The 18,734-nt window shown below is 45.8% G+C and overlaps 1 protein-coding gene across 4 annotated transcripts; it reads left to right on the top strand.

Annotated features, from left to right (window-relative positions):
- The first annotated feature begins 1,183 nt into the window (after positions 1-1,183).
- Positions 1,184-18,734, top strand: LOC139559179 (cell division cycle-associated 7-like protein). Of its 4 annotated transcripts, none has more exons than XM_071374948.1 (11): positions 1,184-1,425; positions 10,322-10,447; positions 10,572-10,709; positions 10,849-10,943; positions 11,065-11,305; positions 11,476-11,532; positions 13,760-13,939; positions 14,189-14,341; positions 14,470-14,619; positions 15,215-15,351; positions 15,481-18,734. In XM_071374948.1, exons 1-11 carry the CDS (start codon positions 1,408-1,410, stop codon positions 15,503-15,505), a joined length of 1,320 nt encoding a protein of 439 aa, XP_071231049.1. In that variant the 5' UTR covers positions 1,184-1,407; the 3' UTR covers positions 15,506-18,734. The 4 variants fall into 4 exon arrangements, with proteins under 4 accessions (XP_071231049.1, XP_071231052.1, XP_071231051.1 ...); XM_071374947.1 differs by having other exon boundaries at positions 1,187-1,425; positions 13,757-13,939; XM_071374951.1 differs by lacking the exon at positions 14,470-14,619 and having other exon boundaries at positions 13,757-13,939.

Raw genomic sequence — 18,734 nt, 5'->3', positions numbered from 1 at the left:
TAAGGAGGGAGGAGTAGTGGAGAACGATAAGGAGGGAGGAGTGGGGGAAGATGATAAGGAGGGAGGTGTAGTGGAGAAGGATAAGGAGGGAGGAGTGGGGGAAGATGATAAGGAGGGAGGAGTAGTGGAGAAGGATAAGGAGGGAGGAGTGGGGGAAGATGATAAGGAGGGAGGAGTAGTGGAGAAGGATAAGGAGGGAGGAGTGGGGGAAGATGATAAGGAGGGAGGAGTAGTGGAGAAGGATAAGGAGGGAGGAGTGGGGGAAGATGATAAGGAGGGAGGAGTAGTGGAGAACGATAAGGAGGGAGGAGTGGGGGAAGATGATAAGGAGGGAGGAGTAGTGGAGAAGGATAAGGAGGGAGGAGTGGGGGAAGATGATAAGGAGGGAGGAGTAGTGGAGAAGGATAAGGAGGGAGGAGTGGGGGAAGATGATAAGGAGGGAGGAGTAGTGGAGAAGGATAAGGAGGGAGGAGTGGGGGAAGATGATAAGGAGGGAGGAGTAGTGGAGAAGGATAAGGAGGGAGGAGTAGTGGAGAAGGATAAGGAGGGAGGAGTGGGGGAAGATGATAAGGAGGGAGGAGTAGTGGAGAAGGATAAGGAGGGAGGAGTGGGGGAAGATGATAAGGAGGGAGGAGTAGTGGAGAAGGATAAGGAGGGAGGAGTGGGGGAAGATGATAAGGAGGGAAGAGTGGGGGAGAGAGAATGTCTCTTCTGCACTATGGAATATTTTTTTCTAAATCAGATTATGTTCCCAGTCACTTTTAAAAAGAAACCCGAAAGGCAATAATACCAAACATCATGACGAGTTAATAAATATTTGTTATAGCATGACAGAGATTTGTTCAATGTAGTCTTAGCTGATCCAAAAGCAACTAGGCCCGGATGCAATTTTGCTACAATCATGTACTGTCTTTGATATTATTTATTGCAGACAGACAGTAAGTGCAGTACAGCTGTTACATTGTTTGTTACAAGCACAAAAAGTCAGACAGCGTGGTCACAGATAGAGCAATGACAATGGGTTAGTTATTGGTGTGGTTCTGTTAGACCCACATGGTATTTTTGCCGCGAAACTGTGGAGAGGGCGGGACTCGGACTGTTCCATTCCGTATCCGGGGGGAGTTAGAAAGAGACTCAGAGCAGAAACTCATTGTAATCATAATACAACTCAGTTCACTGTCGTTTTCTAACGACTTCTACATACAATTCAAATATTCTGGGCTCACAAAAATAAATTATTAAGCCTGGAAACATATTTGAACTAAACTCGAAACTCAACTACTCCCCTGCTTTTTGAGACAAGTACCTGAAGTCGTGTTGTTTTTTAAAACCATTCATTCATTGATTTTGTTGAGTGAACTGCATGACTTCTGAGAGAAAGAAAACCCGTCTCTCAAACGAGTTAAAATGCTGTTATCAACAAAGGTAAGTTATGTTTAACAGTTGCAACTTTTATATCGTCCCGTTTAGCTAAAACACTGGTGAAATAGCTATACACATGATAAGTCTTGGTGGTATAGTCCAATCCAGGGACCGAAGGCCATTTGCTCCACTTTGGACCAAAACTAAGGAATAAGCTAAATCAAGTCATTTAAATGTCCAGTTGCGAATTTCATCAAATTAAGTATTGATAGCCTGTATCATAGCTAGATGTGCTACAGTATTGTAATGTTAAAATGGCATAGGAATACATTTGGTCCATTGTTTACCTTCTGTTAGTGGGGCACTCTTATTCACACTACGACGCCGCTGCTCTAATGGCCTGATCACCTGTCCATCATCAGACTACTTTCTGGAAAGTACCATATTAAAAGGAGATCCGAGCCAGCACAGTATGGCAGTGATCTCTGTACGCCAGTGTGAAAAGGCTATTATCTAGTACAGTGTAACTTTATCTGTATAGGGGAAACTATAGGATATTTTATTGGAAGTTCATTTTACGTGTCTTTGGTTTTAAAGCGTCAATAAGCAATCCAAACAATAAAGCGTACGCTGCCCGTGTTTCGCTAAAAAGCCGAGGGATGGGGCTGAAGAAAGTTAACCTCTTAAAATGATTGACAGAGCTATGATGCAAGGACTTAACATTCATGCCAGTGATGGAGTCAAGTCCTTCGTGTTACAGTCCGAGTCCTTTATACTCGAGTCACGAGTCCCTTGGAAAATTAGTGCTAAAAGCTGCGCTCCGGCCATTTTTTTTTAAAGCTACATTTCATTACACTGTTGCACATTTGTAAGGCTACATAGATAATACAGCTATCTAACATTTGCTGTTGTAGCTAGTATGTTGAATTATGCATAAGATTTGTTTTTTGACAAGTCTCAACTGGACAAATCACATTGTATTCGTCACAACAACAAAAAACATGCTTCGTAAACAATAGACTAACAGTGAAATACTTACTTACGGGCTGTTCCCAACAACGCAGAGAGGAAGAAAATAGAGAAATAATAGAAAAGTAAAACACAATAATAATAATAATAATAGATACACAATGAATATAACTTGGCTGTATACACTGGGTACCAAGTCGATATGCAGGGGTACGAGGTAATTCAAGTAGATGTGAACATATAACTAAGAATAAAGAGACATAATAAACTAGTAGCAGTGTATGTGTTGAGAGAGAACTTAGTGCAGATAGTCCAGGTAGCTGTTTGGTTAACTACAGTATTTAACTAACTCTTTAGCAGTCTTATGGCTTGGGGATAGAATCTGTTCAGGGTCCTGTTGGTTCCAGACTTGGTGCATCAGTACTGCTTGCCGTGCGGTAGCAGAGAGAACAGTCTATGACTTGGGGGGCTGGAGTCTTATACAATTTTTAGGGCGTTCTTCTGACACCGCCTGATATAGAGGTCCTGGATGGCAGGGAGCTCGGCCCCAGTGATGTACTGGGCTGTACGCACCATGCCCCTGTAGCGCCTTGCGGTCAGATGCCAAGCTGTTGTCAGACCAAGCGGTGATGCAGCCAGTCAAGATGCTCTCAATGGTGCAGCTGTAGAACTTTTTGAGGATCTGAGGGCCTGTCATGGCAAATAATGTCCCCTGGGCAAAAAGTGTCCCCCTCTGCATCACAATGGGATCCGATAAACTATTAGCGTCCGTTGCTATATCAACGGTGTGATGACCTAACGATTAGAATGTTGGAGATCATTACATCCATAATGACGTTCTTTTCATCACCGCTATGCAAACAAGGCTGATTTCTGTGACAATTTCGCTGTTTTAAACAAGTTTTGTTTAGCTAATAAAATGAAAACATTACTTCAAACTACTTTTGGGAACCTTGTTAACATTACAACATGAAATCCAATGGCAAAGAATACATGTAATCTGCTTGATACATTAAAGTTACTTACCTTACAAATTCAGCTAATTTCCACTCCATTCATATGCAAATCATGTTTATATTTTAACCTGCCCTTCCCTTATCTACACTGAAATAATATAATTTCAGTAGTCTGCTATTATGATTCATTTTTGTTCTATCTCGCATAGCTCATTAATACACCCATGTGGTTGAATGAATATAGATAGATATCTATTGTAGGTCTTTAGGAAACAACACGGAATAATGTGGAATAAATAAACACCATCAAAGGATACGTTACAATAATGAACACCTTGTGAAACAGCTGTGAAAACCAACCTGGCAATATTTAAGATTTTCCTATATAAACTTTTATATTTTTTGGCAGAGTTGTGTCATTAATTTATTTTCACAGATTTTTTTTGTTTTGTTTTGTACACTCACATGGCAATCATAGACAAAAAAAACGTAATTCTGGTGTGTGGAATATTGAGGAGGTGGTTGCCGTATGGGTGGGAGGTTCTGCTTGTTCTCAACAGGCAGCCGGTCTTGGACGAGGGAGACTGCGAAGTCCAGGCACTGCTGCTCTCTTTGTTCTGAGTGTTTACAGTGCTCGTGTTTTTAGTTCATCTCTGTATCTCACATATTAAGTTCCCAGGATGACAGAGCAACACAACTTTCTTAGCAGGTAATGACAATAACAGTAGTTGTAGATTATGTAATGAAAAGTTGGAGGGTGGTTGGTATTGGAGGACATCAGGTGGATCCACGTCTGGGTGTTGGGCAGAACCCCTAGGTCCTGGAGAACAGGTAATGGAGGACATCAGGTGGGTCTGGGTGTTGGGCAGAACCCCTAGGTCCTGGAGAACAGGTAATGGAGGACATCAGGTGGGTCTGGGTGTTGGGCAGAACCCCTAGGTCCTGGAGAACAGGTAATGGAGGACATCAGGTGGGTCTGGGTGTTGGGCAGAACCCCCTAGGTCCTGGAGAACAGGTAATGGAGGACATCAGGTGGGTCTGGGTGTTGGGCAGAACCCCCTAGGTCCTGGAGAACAGGTAATGGAGGACATCAGGTGGGTCTGGGTGTTGGGCAGAACCCCTAGGTCCTGGAGAACAGGTAATGGAGGACATCAGGTGGGTCTGGGTGTTGGGCAGAACCCCTAGGTCCTGGAGAACAGGTAATGGAGGACATCAGGTGGGTCTGGGTGTTGGGCAGAACCCCTAGGTCCTGGAGAACAGGTAATGGAGGACATCAGGTGGGTCTGGGTGTTGGGCAGAACCCCTAGGTCCTGGAGAACAGGAGTAGAGTTAAAGGGAACAGAGACAGAGACGTAAACACACAGGTTACACTTTACTGTGAGAAATGTTGATGGATTAGTTCAGTGTTATAAATGGAAGATATGTACTTTTCAACACTTTTGGAAGGTATAGCCTACCTCAAGCTGGTCCCCCTCCGACAGAGAATCAGACTGATCCGAACTCGCTGGTTCTGGTGGATAGGAAGATTGTTGGCTTCCACCGAGAAAACCCTAGGAAGACAAAGAGAAAAACATCACTGTTAGGGAAACACAAACTAGCTTCAGGTTATTTTGTGTGCAAATGCAAATAGTTATCTGAGAGTTTTTATATTCAGCTTAACAGATGGTGACGCCAGCTAGGAACGAAAGAGCAGTGGGGTTTCCCAGGTCTCGTCTTCCTTTCATCCTTCTTCCAAACCAAGTCATTCGCCCGGATGTCGTAGCACTTGGTTCCCTTCTTGATTCTGCTCCGGTAGCTCACCTTTTGTTTCTCCTGCGTCTTCTCCATGTTCAGTCTCACCTTGACTGATAACAGGAAGAAATGCAATTCTATTTCATATTACAATTACATTTCTTACATATCTTTTGGAGGGCAAGAAAATACATGAACAGCGTGGCAAGGTGGTGCCTGAAGGTGGTGCCTGAAGGTGGTGCCTGAAGGTGGTGCCTGAAGGTGGTGCCTGGAGGTGGTGCCTGGAGGTGGTGCCTGGAGGTGGTCCCTGAAGGTGGAGCCTGGAGGTGGTGCCTGGAGGTGGTGCCTGGAGGTGGTGCCTGGAGGTGGTGCCTGGAGGTGGTGCCTGGAGGTGGTGCCTGGAGGTGGTGCCTGGAGGTGGTGCCTGGAGGTGGTGCCTGAAGGTGGTCCCTGAAGGTGGTGCCTGAGCGTTCTGATCTGGTTCAACAACTTCCACCACATCAGATGGGGTTTCAGTGATCTGAAACATTATACAGAAATAGCAATAGACCAACAACAACACTGAGTCAATCACACAAACTCAGCAAAAAAAGAAACCGTACTCCCTGTAGTGCTGTCTTAGGCGTCTCACAGTATGTATTGTCCGTACTGTGAGACGCCTAAGACAGCGCTACAGGGAGACAGGATGGACAGCTGATCGTCCTCACAGTGGCAGACCACGTGTAACAACACCTGCATAAGGATCGGTACATCCGAACATCACACCTACGGGACAGGTACAGGATGGCAAAAACTGCCCGAGTTACACCAGGAACGCACAATTCCTCCATCAGTGCTCAGACTGTCCACAATAGGCTGAGAGAGGCTGGGCTGAGGGCTTGTAGGCCTGTTGTAAGGCAGGTCCTCACCAGACATCACCGGCAACAGCGCCACGTATGGGCAAAAACCCACCGTTGCTGGACCAGACAGGACTGGCAAAAAGTGCACTTCACTGAGTCGCGGTTTTGTCTCACCAGGGGTGATGGTTGGATTTGCGTTTATCGTCGAAAGAATGAGCGTTACACCGAGGCCTGTACTTTGGAGTTGGATCGATTTGGAGGTGGAGGGTCCGTCGTGGTCTGGGGCGGTGTGTCACAGCATCATCGGACTGAGCTTGTTGTCATTGCAGGCAATCTCAACGCTGCGCGTTACAGGGAAGACGTCATTCTCCCTCATGTGGTACCCTTCCTGCAGGCTCATCCTGACATGACCCTCCAGCATGACAATGCCACCAGCCATATTGCTCTTTCTGTGCGTGACATTCCTGTCTTGCAGGAAATCAGTGTTCTGCCTTGGCCAGCGAAGAGCCTGGATCTCAATCCCAGTTAGCACGTCTGGAACCTGTTGGATTGGAGGGTGAGGGCTAGGGCCATACCCCCCAGAAATGTTTGGGAACTTGCAACTTTGGGAACCTTTAAGCAACACGTGACAGATTGAAACATTGTGTGCTCTCTGATTATAACATTCATTGAAATCATAATAATTTCAGATATAATAGAATGTGATTGATAAACAAAAGGTTATTTCACTAGCCCAGCTGTCCACCTCCTAGACAATTCCCCGTCAGAAGATGTGTAGGTTGATTTTGGCAATCATGCGTTTCACTCCGAAACGGCCAGCATGCATCTCGGTCAGCACGGCCTCCTCCTCCTCCTTAGTGAAAATCCCCCTCCTGTGTGGCTGGCCATCCTTCCCTCGTAGGTACATGTGATTGCCTAACAAGTTGGAAGAGAAGAGTTGTTGAAATACTCAAGTCTAAGTACATTTACACTGCTGTCTTTGTCTGTTTCTCTCAGTTATTTTTCTGTCTTCCTCCCCCTCTCTCACTTTCATCCTTTCTTTCTCACTTCCTTCCTCCCCTCCCTCTCTGTGTCTGTCTAGTGAAGATGCCTAGTTAAGGGCAGTGAGTTACCATAATTGCTTACTATCCATTTGATTGATCAGGTTTAACTTATAACTAGACACCTCAATGTGACAGACATAACTATATCAGTGGAGGCTGCTGAGGGGAGGACGGCACATAATAATGTCTGGAATGGAGTCGGTGGAATGGTATCAACCACATGGAAACCACATAGTTGATACCATTCCATTTACTCCATTACAGACATTATTATGAGCCATCCTCCCCTCAGCAGCCTCCACTAAACTATATGTATAGCTAGCAACGTGTAGATGACCAACTAGCTAGATGGAAAATGGTTGTACATAGCTAAATCCGTAGAAGTTAATTTCTCTGAATGTTGCACCTGTTGTCGAGGTCAGTGGTGCCTTCATAGTACTTCGCCTGGTTGAAAAGATCAAATGAGATCTCCCTGAGGGATGCCATTGAAGTGCAAGCTACATACAAACAGGAACACTTACAGTAGCTAGCTAACGTTAGCTAAATAAAACTGTCTGGCTAGCAGACTAGGCAGGCTGAGGTAAATAAGTAGAATTACAGTAGCTAGCTAACGTTAACTAAATAAAACTGCCTGGCTAGCAGACTAGGCAGGCTGAGGTAAATAAGTAGAATTACAGTAGCTAGCAACGTCAATCTAAAAATAGCTTCATTTCTTCCTATTTCACAGTATTTTATTATATAGACAAATATATGGTATTTTCGGTCTTCTGAAACAGCAGGTTGTCACCGTCAAAAACAACATCCTTGGAGAGCAATTCTGATGTGATAATTTTGCATGGACTGAGCGAGCGCTTATGAGGTGAAATAGAACTAGGACTGCCCGTGTCCTCTTTCCTTCGCGATCACTACGAGGTAAAATAGAGCCAAGCAACCAGCACAGCAGTGGACGCTTAGGTTCATTACCTAATCCGGTCAGAATTTTGCAAATTCTAGCAACAGAAGCTAGAACTCATCGAATCCCATTGTGACGCAGGTTGGGGGGCACTTTTTTACATGACTGCTCCATGCCGAATCTTTTCAGCCTCCTGAGGGGGAAAAGGCGTCCAGCCCTTTTCATGACTGTGTTGGTGTGTGTGGACCATGATAGATCCTTAGTGATGTGGACACAGAGGAACTTGAAGCTCACAACCTGCTCCATTACAGCCCTGTGAATGGGGATGTGCTCGGGCCCCTGTTTTTTGTAGTCCACGATCAGCTCCTTTGTCTTGCTGACGTTGAGGGAGAGGTTGTTCTGGCACCACACTGCCAGGTCTCTGACCTCCCTATAGGCTGTCTCATCACCGTCTGTGATCAGGCTTACCACCACCGCTTTGTCATCAAACTTTGATGGTGTTGGAGTCATGTGCAGCCACACAGTTGTGGGTGAACAGGGAGTACAGGAGGGGACTAAACATTCAACCCTGAGGGGCCCCCGTGTTGAGGGTCAGCATGGCAGATGTGTTGTTGCCTACCCTTACTGCCTGAGGGCGGCCCGTCAGGAAGTCCAGGATCCAGTTGCAGAGGGAGGTATTCAGTCCCAGGGTCCTTAGCTTAGTGATGCGCTTTGAGGGCACTATGGTGTTGAACGCTGAGCTGTAGTCAATGAACAGCATTCTCACATACTTTAGGTGTTCCTCTTGTTCAGGTGGGAAACGGCAGTGTGTCCAATAGAGATTGCGTCATCTTTTGATATTTTGGGGCAGTATTCGAATTGGAGTGGAACCAGGGTGTCTGGGATGATGGTGTTGCTATGAGCCATGACCAGCCTTTCACAGCATTTCATGGCTACAGATGTGAGTGCTACGGGGCGATAGTCATTTAGACAGGTTACCTTGGCATTTCTTAGGCACAAGGACTATGGTGGTCTGCTTGAAACATGTAGGTATTACAGACTCAGACAGTGAGAGGTTGAAAATGTCAGTGAAGACACTTGCTAGCTGGTCAGCGCATGCTCCGAGTACACATCCTGGTATTCCGTCTGGCCCTGCGTCCTTGTGATTGTTAACCTGTTTAAAGGTCTTACTCACATCGGCTATGGAGAGCGTGCTCACACAGTTGTCCGGAACAGCTGGTGCTCTCATGCATGATTCAGTGTTGCTTACCTCGACGCGAACATAGAAGTCATTCAGCTTGTCTGTTAGGCTCGCGTCACTGTGCAGCTCGCTGCTGGGTTTCCCTTTTGTAATCCATGATAGTTTGCAAGCTTTGCCACATCCGATGAGCGTCAGAGCCGGTTTCGATCTTAGTCCTGTAATGACACTTTGCTTGTCGGATGGTGGAGCGGGATTTCTTATAAATGCCCGGATTAGTTTCCCACTCGTTGAAAGTATCAGCTCTAGCCTTTAGCTCAGTGCGGGTGTTGCTCGTAATCCATGGCTTCTGGTTGGGATATGTACGTACGGTCACTGTGGGGACGTTGTCGATGCACTTATTAATGAAGCCGTTGACTGTGGTAAACTCCTCAGTGCCATTGGATGAATCCCGGAACATATTCTAATCTACGCTATTGAAACAGTCCTGTAGTTTAGCGTCTGCTTCATCGGATCACTCCCTGTTTGAGCTATTGCTGGTAAGCAGGAATCGGGAGGATAGTCAAGTGGAGTCATGAAAATGGTGACTTCGCTCCGGGTCCTGGAGTTGAGTATTACAACGCTGATCCATGCCATCAAAATGATCATTTGAACCATGTTTTAAGGCGTGTAAAGAACATTTTAAGGACACCTTGCTAATATTGAGTTGCGCACCTCCCCTTTGCCCTCAGAACAGTCTCAATTCATCAGAGCATGGACTCTACAAGGTGTCCAAAGTGTTCCACAGGGATTCTGGCCCATGTGGACTCTAATGCTTCCCACAGTTGTCAAGTTGGTTGGATGTCCTTTGGGTGGTGGACCATTCTTGATACACACGGAAAACTGTTGAGCGTGTGAAACTCGGCAGCGCTGCAGTTCTTGACACAAACCGGTGCGCCTGACACCTACTACCATACCCCGTTCAATGGCACACAAGCCATGTCTCAAGGCTCAAAAATCCCCTTCATTTACACTGATGTGTAGTGGATTTATCAAGTGACATCAATAAGGGATCATAGCTTTCACCTGGATTCACCTGGTCAGTCTGTCATGGAAAGAGCAGGTGTTCCTAATGTTACCGCCCTGTATTCTTCATATAGTGTTTGTTTACATTTACAATGTTTACAAACATTGAAGTTAAACAAGCTTATATTTTGGGTTCTGATGGGGTACGACAGTTAAACTAAGCTAATGAAGCATTTAGAAGTTATATTCTTTTAAGAATCAATAGGTACATATCAGAAATTGAAAATTCAAAAAATGTATGTATCAAATGCAGATTGCCCTTTTTTAATCTGTTGCCCCTCCCCTAGACCCCCAGGGCCCTGGCGGCCATCTTTGAGAGTCCCAGTGATGACGAGGACTTCCTGGGTTTCGCCGTGCCAGTGCTGAGTGACAGCGAGTCAGACAGCCTAGCCTCCGAGGACTCTGGGAAGCCGGTTGGTAGCTGTTGATCATTACCCCCCCCCCCCCCCCACACACACACACACACTGCAATCGTTGTTTATTTATTCTGCTACAATTAACTCTTGAAATTATCCATCCATCTCTTTCCCTCTCCAGGCCATGTCTTTCAGGTCAAAGTTTGTGACCTCTGAGTTGGTTAGTCTGTTTAGCCATTCCGACAATGAGGGGGAGGAGTTTGAGGGCTTCAGTGAGGAAGAGGAGAAGAGGGGTTCCAGAAGCAGGACGAAGGCTATGGTGCTGAGACCTAACTTGTTCTCTCTTCTCTCCTGTCCTCTCTCCTGTTCTCCTGTTCTCTCCAGTGGTATGTGCATATGAGGATTCTTGGTTATAACATGACTCATCTTTCTTCTTTTCTCTCATTCTGTCGTTTCAGTGCATAGCGGAGGAGAGTGATGAGGACACAGGGTTCTACTCCGAGGGGGAGGAGCCAGACACACACAAGAGGAAGAGTCTCTGTGTTGCCTTCAGGTGAGTGTACCTGTGTGTACCTGTGTGTCAGGGTTTTTGTTAGCCGGCTTTTTGCTTTTTAGCCTGGAAGTACCAGTCGATGGAAATACATGTTTGAATTATACTGAATATTCTGCTTCAGGTTTCCCACAAAAAGACTCTCTGCCCAGAAAGGGGAGGCACCAATCAACGCCGCCCCTCCGGAGAGGAGAACCAATGAGAGGCTGCATCTGAAAAGGGGTTTGTCTCAGGAGTCCAGTGGGAGGGAGACACAGGGTCAGAAACCGCCGCCCCAAAAAGGGGCGGTAGGAAAAGAGACCACGGAGGTCGAGTCGCGGGTTCTAAATAAACGAGCCAAGAACATCCAGGAGAACAAAGCCATGGTACGTGACCTCTAACCCTTGACCAGGGTCGTGTCCCTTAGTCAGAAATACTACTGAACCCAAACCCTCTGTTCCACTTCCTTTCACTCCTCTGATTCCTGTCTCTTGTTGTTATTATTGTGTGTATTAGAAGTGTCTTCTCATCCTCTGGTTTGCTGTTGTTGTCCTAGTTGGCCAAGCTGTTTGCTGACCTGACCAACATGTCTGAAGTCACCTCGTCTCCTACCGTGAGTACTTTCCACACTAGACTGAGCTACAGTTTGATCGAGATTTAATTTACAGGCTCGTTCCACCAAATTAGGTGCCTTTTTTGAGTAGTGTAACACGTTTTAGATTATGGTAATTCATACTAACTGAACCTGCAGGTTGAGGATGCAATGTGAGAAGGAAAAGTTTTTTTTCTTCTCACAAAATGTTAACATTCTGTGATTTTTAAAGAGCACATGTTTAATAAATAAAAAAAGTTTCCCTGTCTCAAAAGATAGGGGGGAAAAAACATTAACTGACAAATATAAAATAACAGGCTTGACCGTAACAGGGTTGACGACTTCATCTTAAATCATCCGTAAATCCCCTTGTGGCAGGGGGAATGAAAGGGTGTTGTGTGGCAGGGGGAATGAAAGGGTGTTGTGTGGCAGGGGGAATGAAAGGGTGTTGTGTGGCAGGGGGAATGAAAGGGTGTTGTGTGGCAGGGGGAATGAAAGGGTGTTGTGTGGCAGGGGGAATGAAAGGGTGTTGTGTGGCAGGGGGAATGAAAGGGTGTTGTGTGGCAGGGGGAATGAAAGGGTGTTGTGTGGCAGGGGGAATGAAAGGGTGTTGTGTGGCAGGGGGAATGAAAGGGTGTTGTGCGGCAGGGGGAATGAAAGGGTGTTGTGCGGCAGGGGGAATGAAAGGGTGTTGTGCGGCAGGGGGAATGAAAGGGTGTTGTGTGGCAGGGGGAATGAAAGGGTGTTGTGTGGCAGGGGGAATGAAAGGGTGTTGTGTGGCAGGGGGAATGAAAGGGTGTTGTGTGGCAGGGGGAATGAAAGGGTGTTGTGTGGCAGGGGGAATGAAAGGGTGTTGTGTGGCAGGGGGAATGAAAGGGTGTTGTGCGGCAGGGGGAATGAAAGGGTGTTGTGCGGCAGGGGGAATGAAAGGGTGTTGTGCGGCAGGGGGAATGAAAGGGTGTTGTGCGGCAGGGGGAATGAAAGGGTGTTGTGCGGCAGGGGGAATGAAAGGGTGTTGTGCGGCAGGGGGAATGAAAGGGTGTTGTGTGGCAGGGGGAATGAAAGGGTGTTGTGTGGCAGGGGGAATGAAAGGGTGTTGTGTGGCAGGGGGAAAGAAAGGGTGTTGTGTGGCAGGGGGAAAGAAAGGGTGTTGTGTGGCAGGGGGAAAGAAAGGGTGTTGTGTGGCAGGGGGAAAGAAAGGGTGTTGTGTGGCAGGGGGAAATGAAAGGGTGTTGTGTGGCAGGGGAAATGAAAGCGTGTTGTGTGGCAGGTAGGGCAAAATAAATAAAGGTGAAATAAAAACTAATTGTATGCAAGCATCACAATTGTTTTATTTATTGTTAAAACATTTAGAAGGAATAATTTCACAAAACAAAAGTTCAGTTCACGTAACAGGGTTGATTTTATTGGGGGGGGGTTTTTCATCTTAAAATGAATCACTAATCACACAAAATAAATAATAAGCAACAAAATAACTAGGGCTTTACAATGATGGTGAAAACTTGGGTAAATGTTTGGGTTAAAATCTTCCTAGAAGTCACAGAAGATGCACAGAGGGACACTTCATTATTCATATAAAAAAATCTGATTTATTGAATTTTCCATGTGGCCTATATTAAAGGTCACTTCATTTAATATAATATTGGTGGACAATTTCTACTTAAAATATTGAAAGGGATTCCAGGCTGTGTCACAACCGGGAGTCCCATGGGGCGGCTCACAATTGACCCAGCGTCTTCCGGGTTAGGGGAGGGGTTGACCGGGAGGATTTTACTTGGTTCATCGCACTCTAGCGACTCCTTGTGGCGGGCAGGGTGCCTGCAGGCTGACTCTGGTTGAACAGTGTTTCCTCCGACAGGTTGGTAGGGCTGGGTTCCGGGTTAAGCGGGCGGGTGAAACACGGCTTGGCGGGTCATGTTTCGGAGGACACATGACTCGACCTTCGCCTCTCCCGAGCCTGTTGGGGAGTTGCAGCGATTAGACAAGATCGTAATCATGAAAAAGGCGGTAAAAATGTCAAACATAATAATAATATCAAAGGGACAAAAAGCACTCATTTCGTAGAACGACACCACTAGATTGCAATCCGACTGAATCTGTAAATCACCTTGCGTCCCATAGATTAGTGACGCTGCACCTCGTCTGGCTCAAGCTGATCCTCCTCAAACGTGCTGACATTCTCAGGTGACTCATGACTTCTGGGTGTTGTGGTCCTGACTGTTGCGTTGTGGGTGTTGTGTTCCAGAAGAAGAGGCGTGTGAGTGAGAAGCCGCCCCCTCGTAGACGCGGTGTGTGTGAGGGGAACGAGAGGAGGAACCCATCGCGTGCGGCCAGACCGCCAGAGAAGTTTGGGGTGGAGGAGCGCAGTACCTCCCCTTCACGACACGACCGATCCGTGAGGACTATCGACGTCGGGAAACTACTGGAGGTACACGTAAACACCAGTAGAGGCTGCTAACAGGAGGACGGCTCATGGCGCTAATGGAATGGCATCAAACACATGGTACCATTCCACTGATTCCGCTCCAGCCATCACCACGAGCCCTTCCTCCCCATTTTAAGATGCCACCAACCTCCTGTCACACACACGCACACACACACACATATTTATTATGCACACACTAGACACACCCTTTGATCATTGTGATTGGACCTGTGTGTGTGTGTGTGTGGCCAGGTGGACGAGCTGGGTAGAAGCAGGAAGAAGAGTAGGGCGAGCAGCGGGAAGAAGAGGAGAATTACCCATGTGAGATCAGTGGATGAAATCACAGAGGAAGAGCTGGACAACGTGGCGCAACGCGCCAAAGACAAGATACTGGACAAGGACCACGTAAGACACACACACACACACACACACAGCAAGGCTTTTACAGTCATCACTTTTCATCAGCTGCTCAGTTGTACTGTCTACCGCATCTCCTGTGATAGAGATGGATCTGATGTGTGTGTCTATATCAGGGCAGCACGTGTCACCAGTGCAGACAGAAAACTCTGGACACCAAGACGGTCTGTCGTAGTGGAGTGTGTATAGGGGGCAAAGGTCAGTTCTGTGGGCCCTGTCTGAGGAACCGCTACGGAGAGGACGTACACACCGCCCTGCTAGACCCGGTCAGTACACACACAGCCCTGCTAGACCCGGTCAGTACACACACCGCCCTGCTAGACCCGGTCAGTACACACACCGCCCTGCTAGACCCGGTCAGTACACACACCGCCCTGCTAGACCCGGTCAGTACACACACCGCCCTGCTAGACCCGGTCAGTACACACACCGCCCTGCTAGACCCGGTCAGTACACACACCGCCCTGCTAGACCCGGTCAGTACACACACCGCCCTGCTAGACCCGGTCAGTACACACACCGCCCTGCTAGACCCGGTCAGTACACACACCGCCCTGCTAGACCCGGTCAGTACACACACAGCCCTGCTAGACACCAAATATTTTGTTTCAGCACTAAATCCATGTCTTTTTCCTCTTGTTCTCGCTCTCTCTCTCTGTATCCTTCTCGCTCTCTCTCTCTGTATCCTTCTCGCTCACGCTCTCTCTGTATCCCTCTCGCTCTCTCTCTGTATCCCTCTCTCTCTCTCGCCCTCCCACTCTATTTCTCCCTCCCTCTGTATCTTTCTCCCTCCCTCTCTCTTTCTTTCTCCCTCTGTATCTCTCTCTCCCCGTCTGTCTCTGTCTCCCCCTCTGTCTCCAGGACTGGGAGTGTCCTCTGTGCAGAGGAATCTGTAACTGCAGTCTGTGTCGACGAAGAGAAGGACGCTGTGCAACCGGACAGCTGGTCCATTTGGCTCAACACAAGGGCCACAGCAACGTCCAAGATTACCTGGAGAGGTAGGTGTGTGTGTGTGGTGTGTGTGTGTGTGTGTGTGTGTGTGTGTGTGTGTGTAAATATTGGTTTGAGCCAATAAAGGTTGTTTAAAATAAAAAAATCTCTATTTTTCTACCTTTCTCTCTCCACAGCATCCAGAAAGATCTTAGAGCCTAGAGACAAGCAGACAGCGCCCCCGTTGGTTAGTAATAATCTCTCCTTTCCCCTGAAGTGTACACTCGTTCACTTCTTCCCACAAATCTGAAAGCATTGGATTGGAGGAGGCATGGGATAAAAGAGGTTTCCACCATATTTCTTACACCAGTCATTCCCCTATAAATCAATAAATGGAAGTGAACAAGTGCACACTTTGTAAGGAAGGTGAGATAATTAGGACGTAGTCACACTGACGCACATTGTCCTGCTTTAATACCGCCACAGTTCAGACTAGAACCCAGGGTGTTCCTCAACCTCTGCCACAGGTCCCTCTGACACCTTATTTAATCACAGTCATGTTCAGTAGGTACACGACGCTTTGAAACAGGAGGTAGTACCTGACATTCTGCAGTAAGAACATACTTATGTAAGTATGTTCTTAAGTATTTAAGAACATACTTAAGTTTTTATTTGGACAGTGAAGCAGAAACTTTTAATTTATGTCTATCCACCATTTTGGATTTGAGATCAAATGTTTTATGAGGCGACAGTACAGAATGCAGGGGTTCGAACCGGTTCAGGGAACAGAACCTAAATCCTGAAAATAACAAAAATGTTCAAGGAACAGAATCAGAACTGGGAACAAAAGTAACCTATACTGTTCCGGAACAGACCCGTTATTTTAAAAGCATGGGAACTGGTTAATAAATGTTCCAGGATTATTTATTTTTTTGTCCCACAAAAATGTAAAAAAGCACCTTTTGCAAAGCCCACCCTCTGTCAATCAAACTTCATCCAGCGTCTGCCTGCCAGCTGAAAATCATTACCTATGTGTGTGTGCATGTAGTCTACCAACAATGCTTTAATAGGTTTTAAGAAAAGATAAAAGTAACAAATAATTCAACAGCAGCAGTAAAATAACAAGCGAGGCTATATACAGGGGGTACCGGTACAGAGTCAATGTGCGGGGGCACCGGTTAGTCGAGGTAATTGTGGTAATATGTACATGTTGGTAGAGTTATTATAGTGACTATGTGTAGATAATAAACAGAGAGTAGCAGCAGCGTAAAAGAGGGGTCTGGGTAGCCCTTTGATTAGCTGTTCAGGAGTCTTACGGCTTGTGGGTAGAAGCTGTTAAGAAGCCTTTTGGACCTAGACTTGACGCTCCGGTACCGCTTGCCGTGTGATAGCAGAGAAAACAGTCTATGGCTAGGGTGGCTGGAGTCTGACAATTTGTAGGGCCTTCCTCTGACACCGCCTGGTATAGAGGTCCTGGATGGCAGGAAGCTTGGCTTCAGTTATGTACTGGGCCATATGCACTACCCTCTGTAGTGCTTTGCGATCGAAGGCCGAGCAGTTGCCATACCAGGCAGTGATGCAACCAGTCAGGAGACTCTCGATGGTGCAGCTGTAGAACCTTTTGAGGACCTGTGCCACATCTTTTCAGTCTCCTGAGGGGGAATAGACTTTGTTGTGCCCTCTTCACGACTGTCTTAGTGTGTTTGGACCATGATAGTTTGTTGGTGATGTAAACACCAAGGAACTTGAAGCTCTCAACCTGCTCCACTACAGCCGATGATCGTAAAATGGCAGCCATCTCCGTTGGCGCCATTAGTCATGTGGCGCCGAAGAAGATGGCTGTAGCATCGCTCTGGCCATCACACATGTAAACAACTTTAGCTTGCCCACTCTTTAGCAAGCTGCTCTATCCGCAGTTAGTTTGGTTCGAACCGGTTCAGAACTTTATTTTGCTGGTCGTAGTTTTTTTTAAATTATGGATCTGTTCAGAACGAAACAATTGGAAATGTAAACTTTTATTTAAGGGTATTTTCATACATATCTGTTTTTACCGTTTTAAAAATGAAAGCACTTTATGTATCTAGCCCCCCCCCATTTTGAAGATGTCGTAAGTATTTGGACAAATGCGCTTATATTTGTATTAAAGTAGTCAAGTTTAGTAGGTGGTTTCATATTCCTAGCACACAATGACTACATCAAGCTTGTCACTCTACAAACTTGTTGTATGCGTTTGTAGTTTGTTTTGGTTGTGTTTGAGATTGTTGTGCCCATTTAGAAATGAGTGGGTAAGAGGTATAAATATCGTAAAATGCTGAACTCAGCCGTTATTGGTGATAGAGAGGTTAGCATATCTTAGGGGGTATTATCTTTGTGCCTCTAACTTTCTCACTCATCATTATTCACCATTTAATTCATGATTATCCATAATCGTGGTAGCATCCACATTAATGTAGTGTTCAGAAATGTATTCTGTTCTTATTTACAATAAAAGTGACTCCAAAAGGACGCAATAGGTTATTTAACATTTGATCTCAAATCTCAAAATGCTGGAGTATAAGAGCCAAATGAAACGTTTTATATATGTAGGGGAGTGTATATTTACCATTTGCAGAATGTTTTGCTATGGTGTGTCCTACTGAACACAGCCCAGGAAAACCATAACTTGTGTGATCACTGCTACTTAAAAGGTTGAGTGACACTGATGGACATATGTGGTTCAGCATTTTGACAGGCAGCTCAATTCTGATCCTTTTTTTTCCCCACTAATTGGTCTTTTGACCAATCAGATCAGCTCTTAAAAATATTTTGTGAAAAGATCTAATGTGATTGGTCAGAACACCAATTAGAGGGGAGAAAAGGTCAGAATTGGTCTGGCTGTCTAAATGCAACTTTACTACTACTTATTTGTTTTTATGTACGTTGACTTTTGATGTTGATGGGTTACTTTTCTATGTGGGTTAAGACAATGCTGTTGCTTGTAGCATCGACAACAGATGTTGTAAAATAGTAATGAATGGTTTAACACTTTATTTTTTATTAATCATATTTTTATGCAACAACAGTGAGGCAGTGGAGTCAAACTTTTTATTAGATGTGGGATGAAGCGGAGGGTAAAAACACACAAAATTGCCTAAATTTATTTGGAAAATAACATTTACACACTTACTATTACGCTAAATTAGCATAGTTAGTGTTTACATTACTAGAGAGTTTACCCACCTATTTTACCACTACGTCCCTGATAGTAAGACCTTTCACTGAACAGGACCGGGACATCTTCACTCTGGGTTAGAGTGTCTCCTAAATTACTCAAACGTGAATATAGACCATAGCCGATACCTTTGGCGTGTACTGTACTGTTTTTAATACACTTTATTATAAAAAAAAAGTTTTAAGACTGCCTCTAACAGTGGACACTTTGCATCTGAATAAAGAACTGAAGTTATGTTTA

This window comes from Salvelinus alpinus, chromosome 29 (genome assembly GCF_045679555.1).
Source record: "Salvelinus alpinus chromosome 29, SLU_Salpinus.1, whole genome shotgun sequence".
NCBI lineage: Eukaryota > Metazoa > Chordata > Actinopteri > Salmoniformes > Salmonidae > Salvelinus > Salvelinus alpinus.
Note: the sequence above shows the minus strand (reverse complement) of the source record. Positions and strands in the feature narration are given on the sequence as shown.

Excerpts from the sequence above, each read along its gene's own strand:
- LOC139559179 (XM_071374947.1), top strand. Across the intron at positions 10,710-10,848 it reads GAAGCAGGACGAAGGCTATG|TGCATAGCGGAGGAGAGTGA; the intron begins GTGCTGAGACCT and ends CTGTCGTTTCAG. Across the intron at positions 10,944-11,064 it reads AGTCTCTGTGTTGCCTTCAG|GTTTCCCACAAAAAGACTCT; the intron begins GTGAGTGTACCT and ends ATTCTGCTTCAG.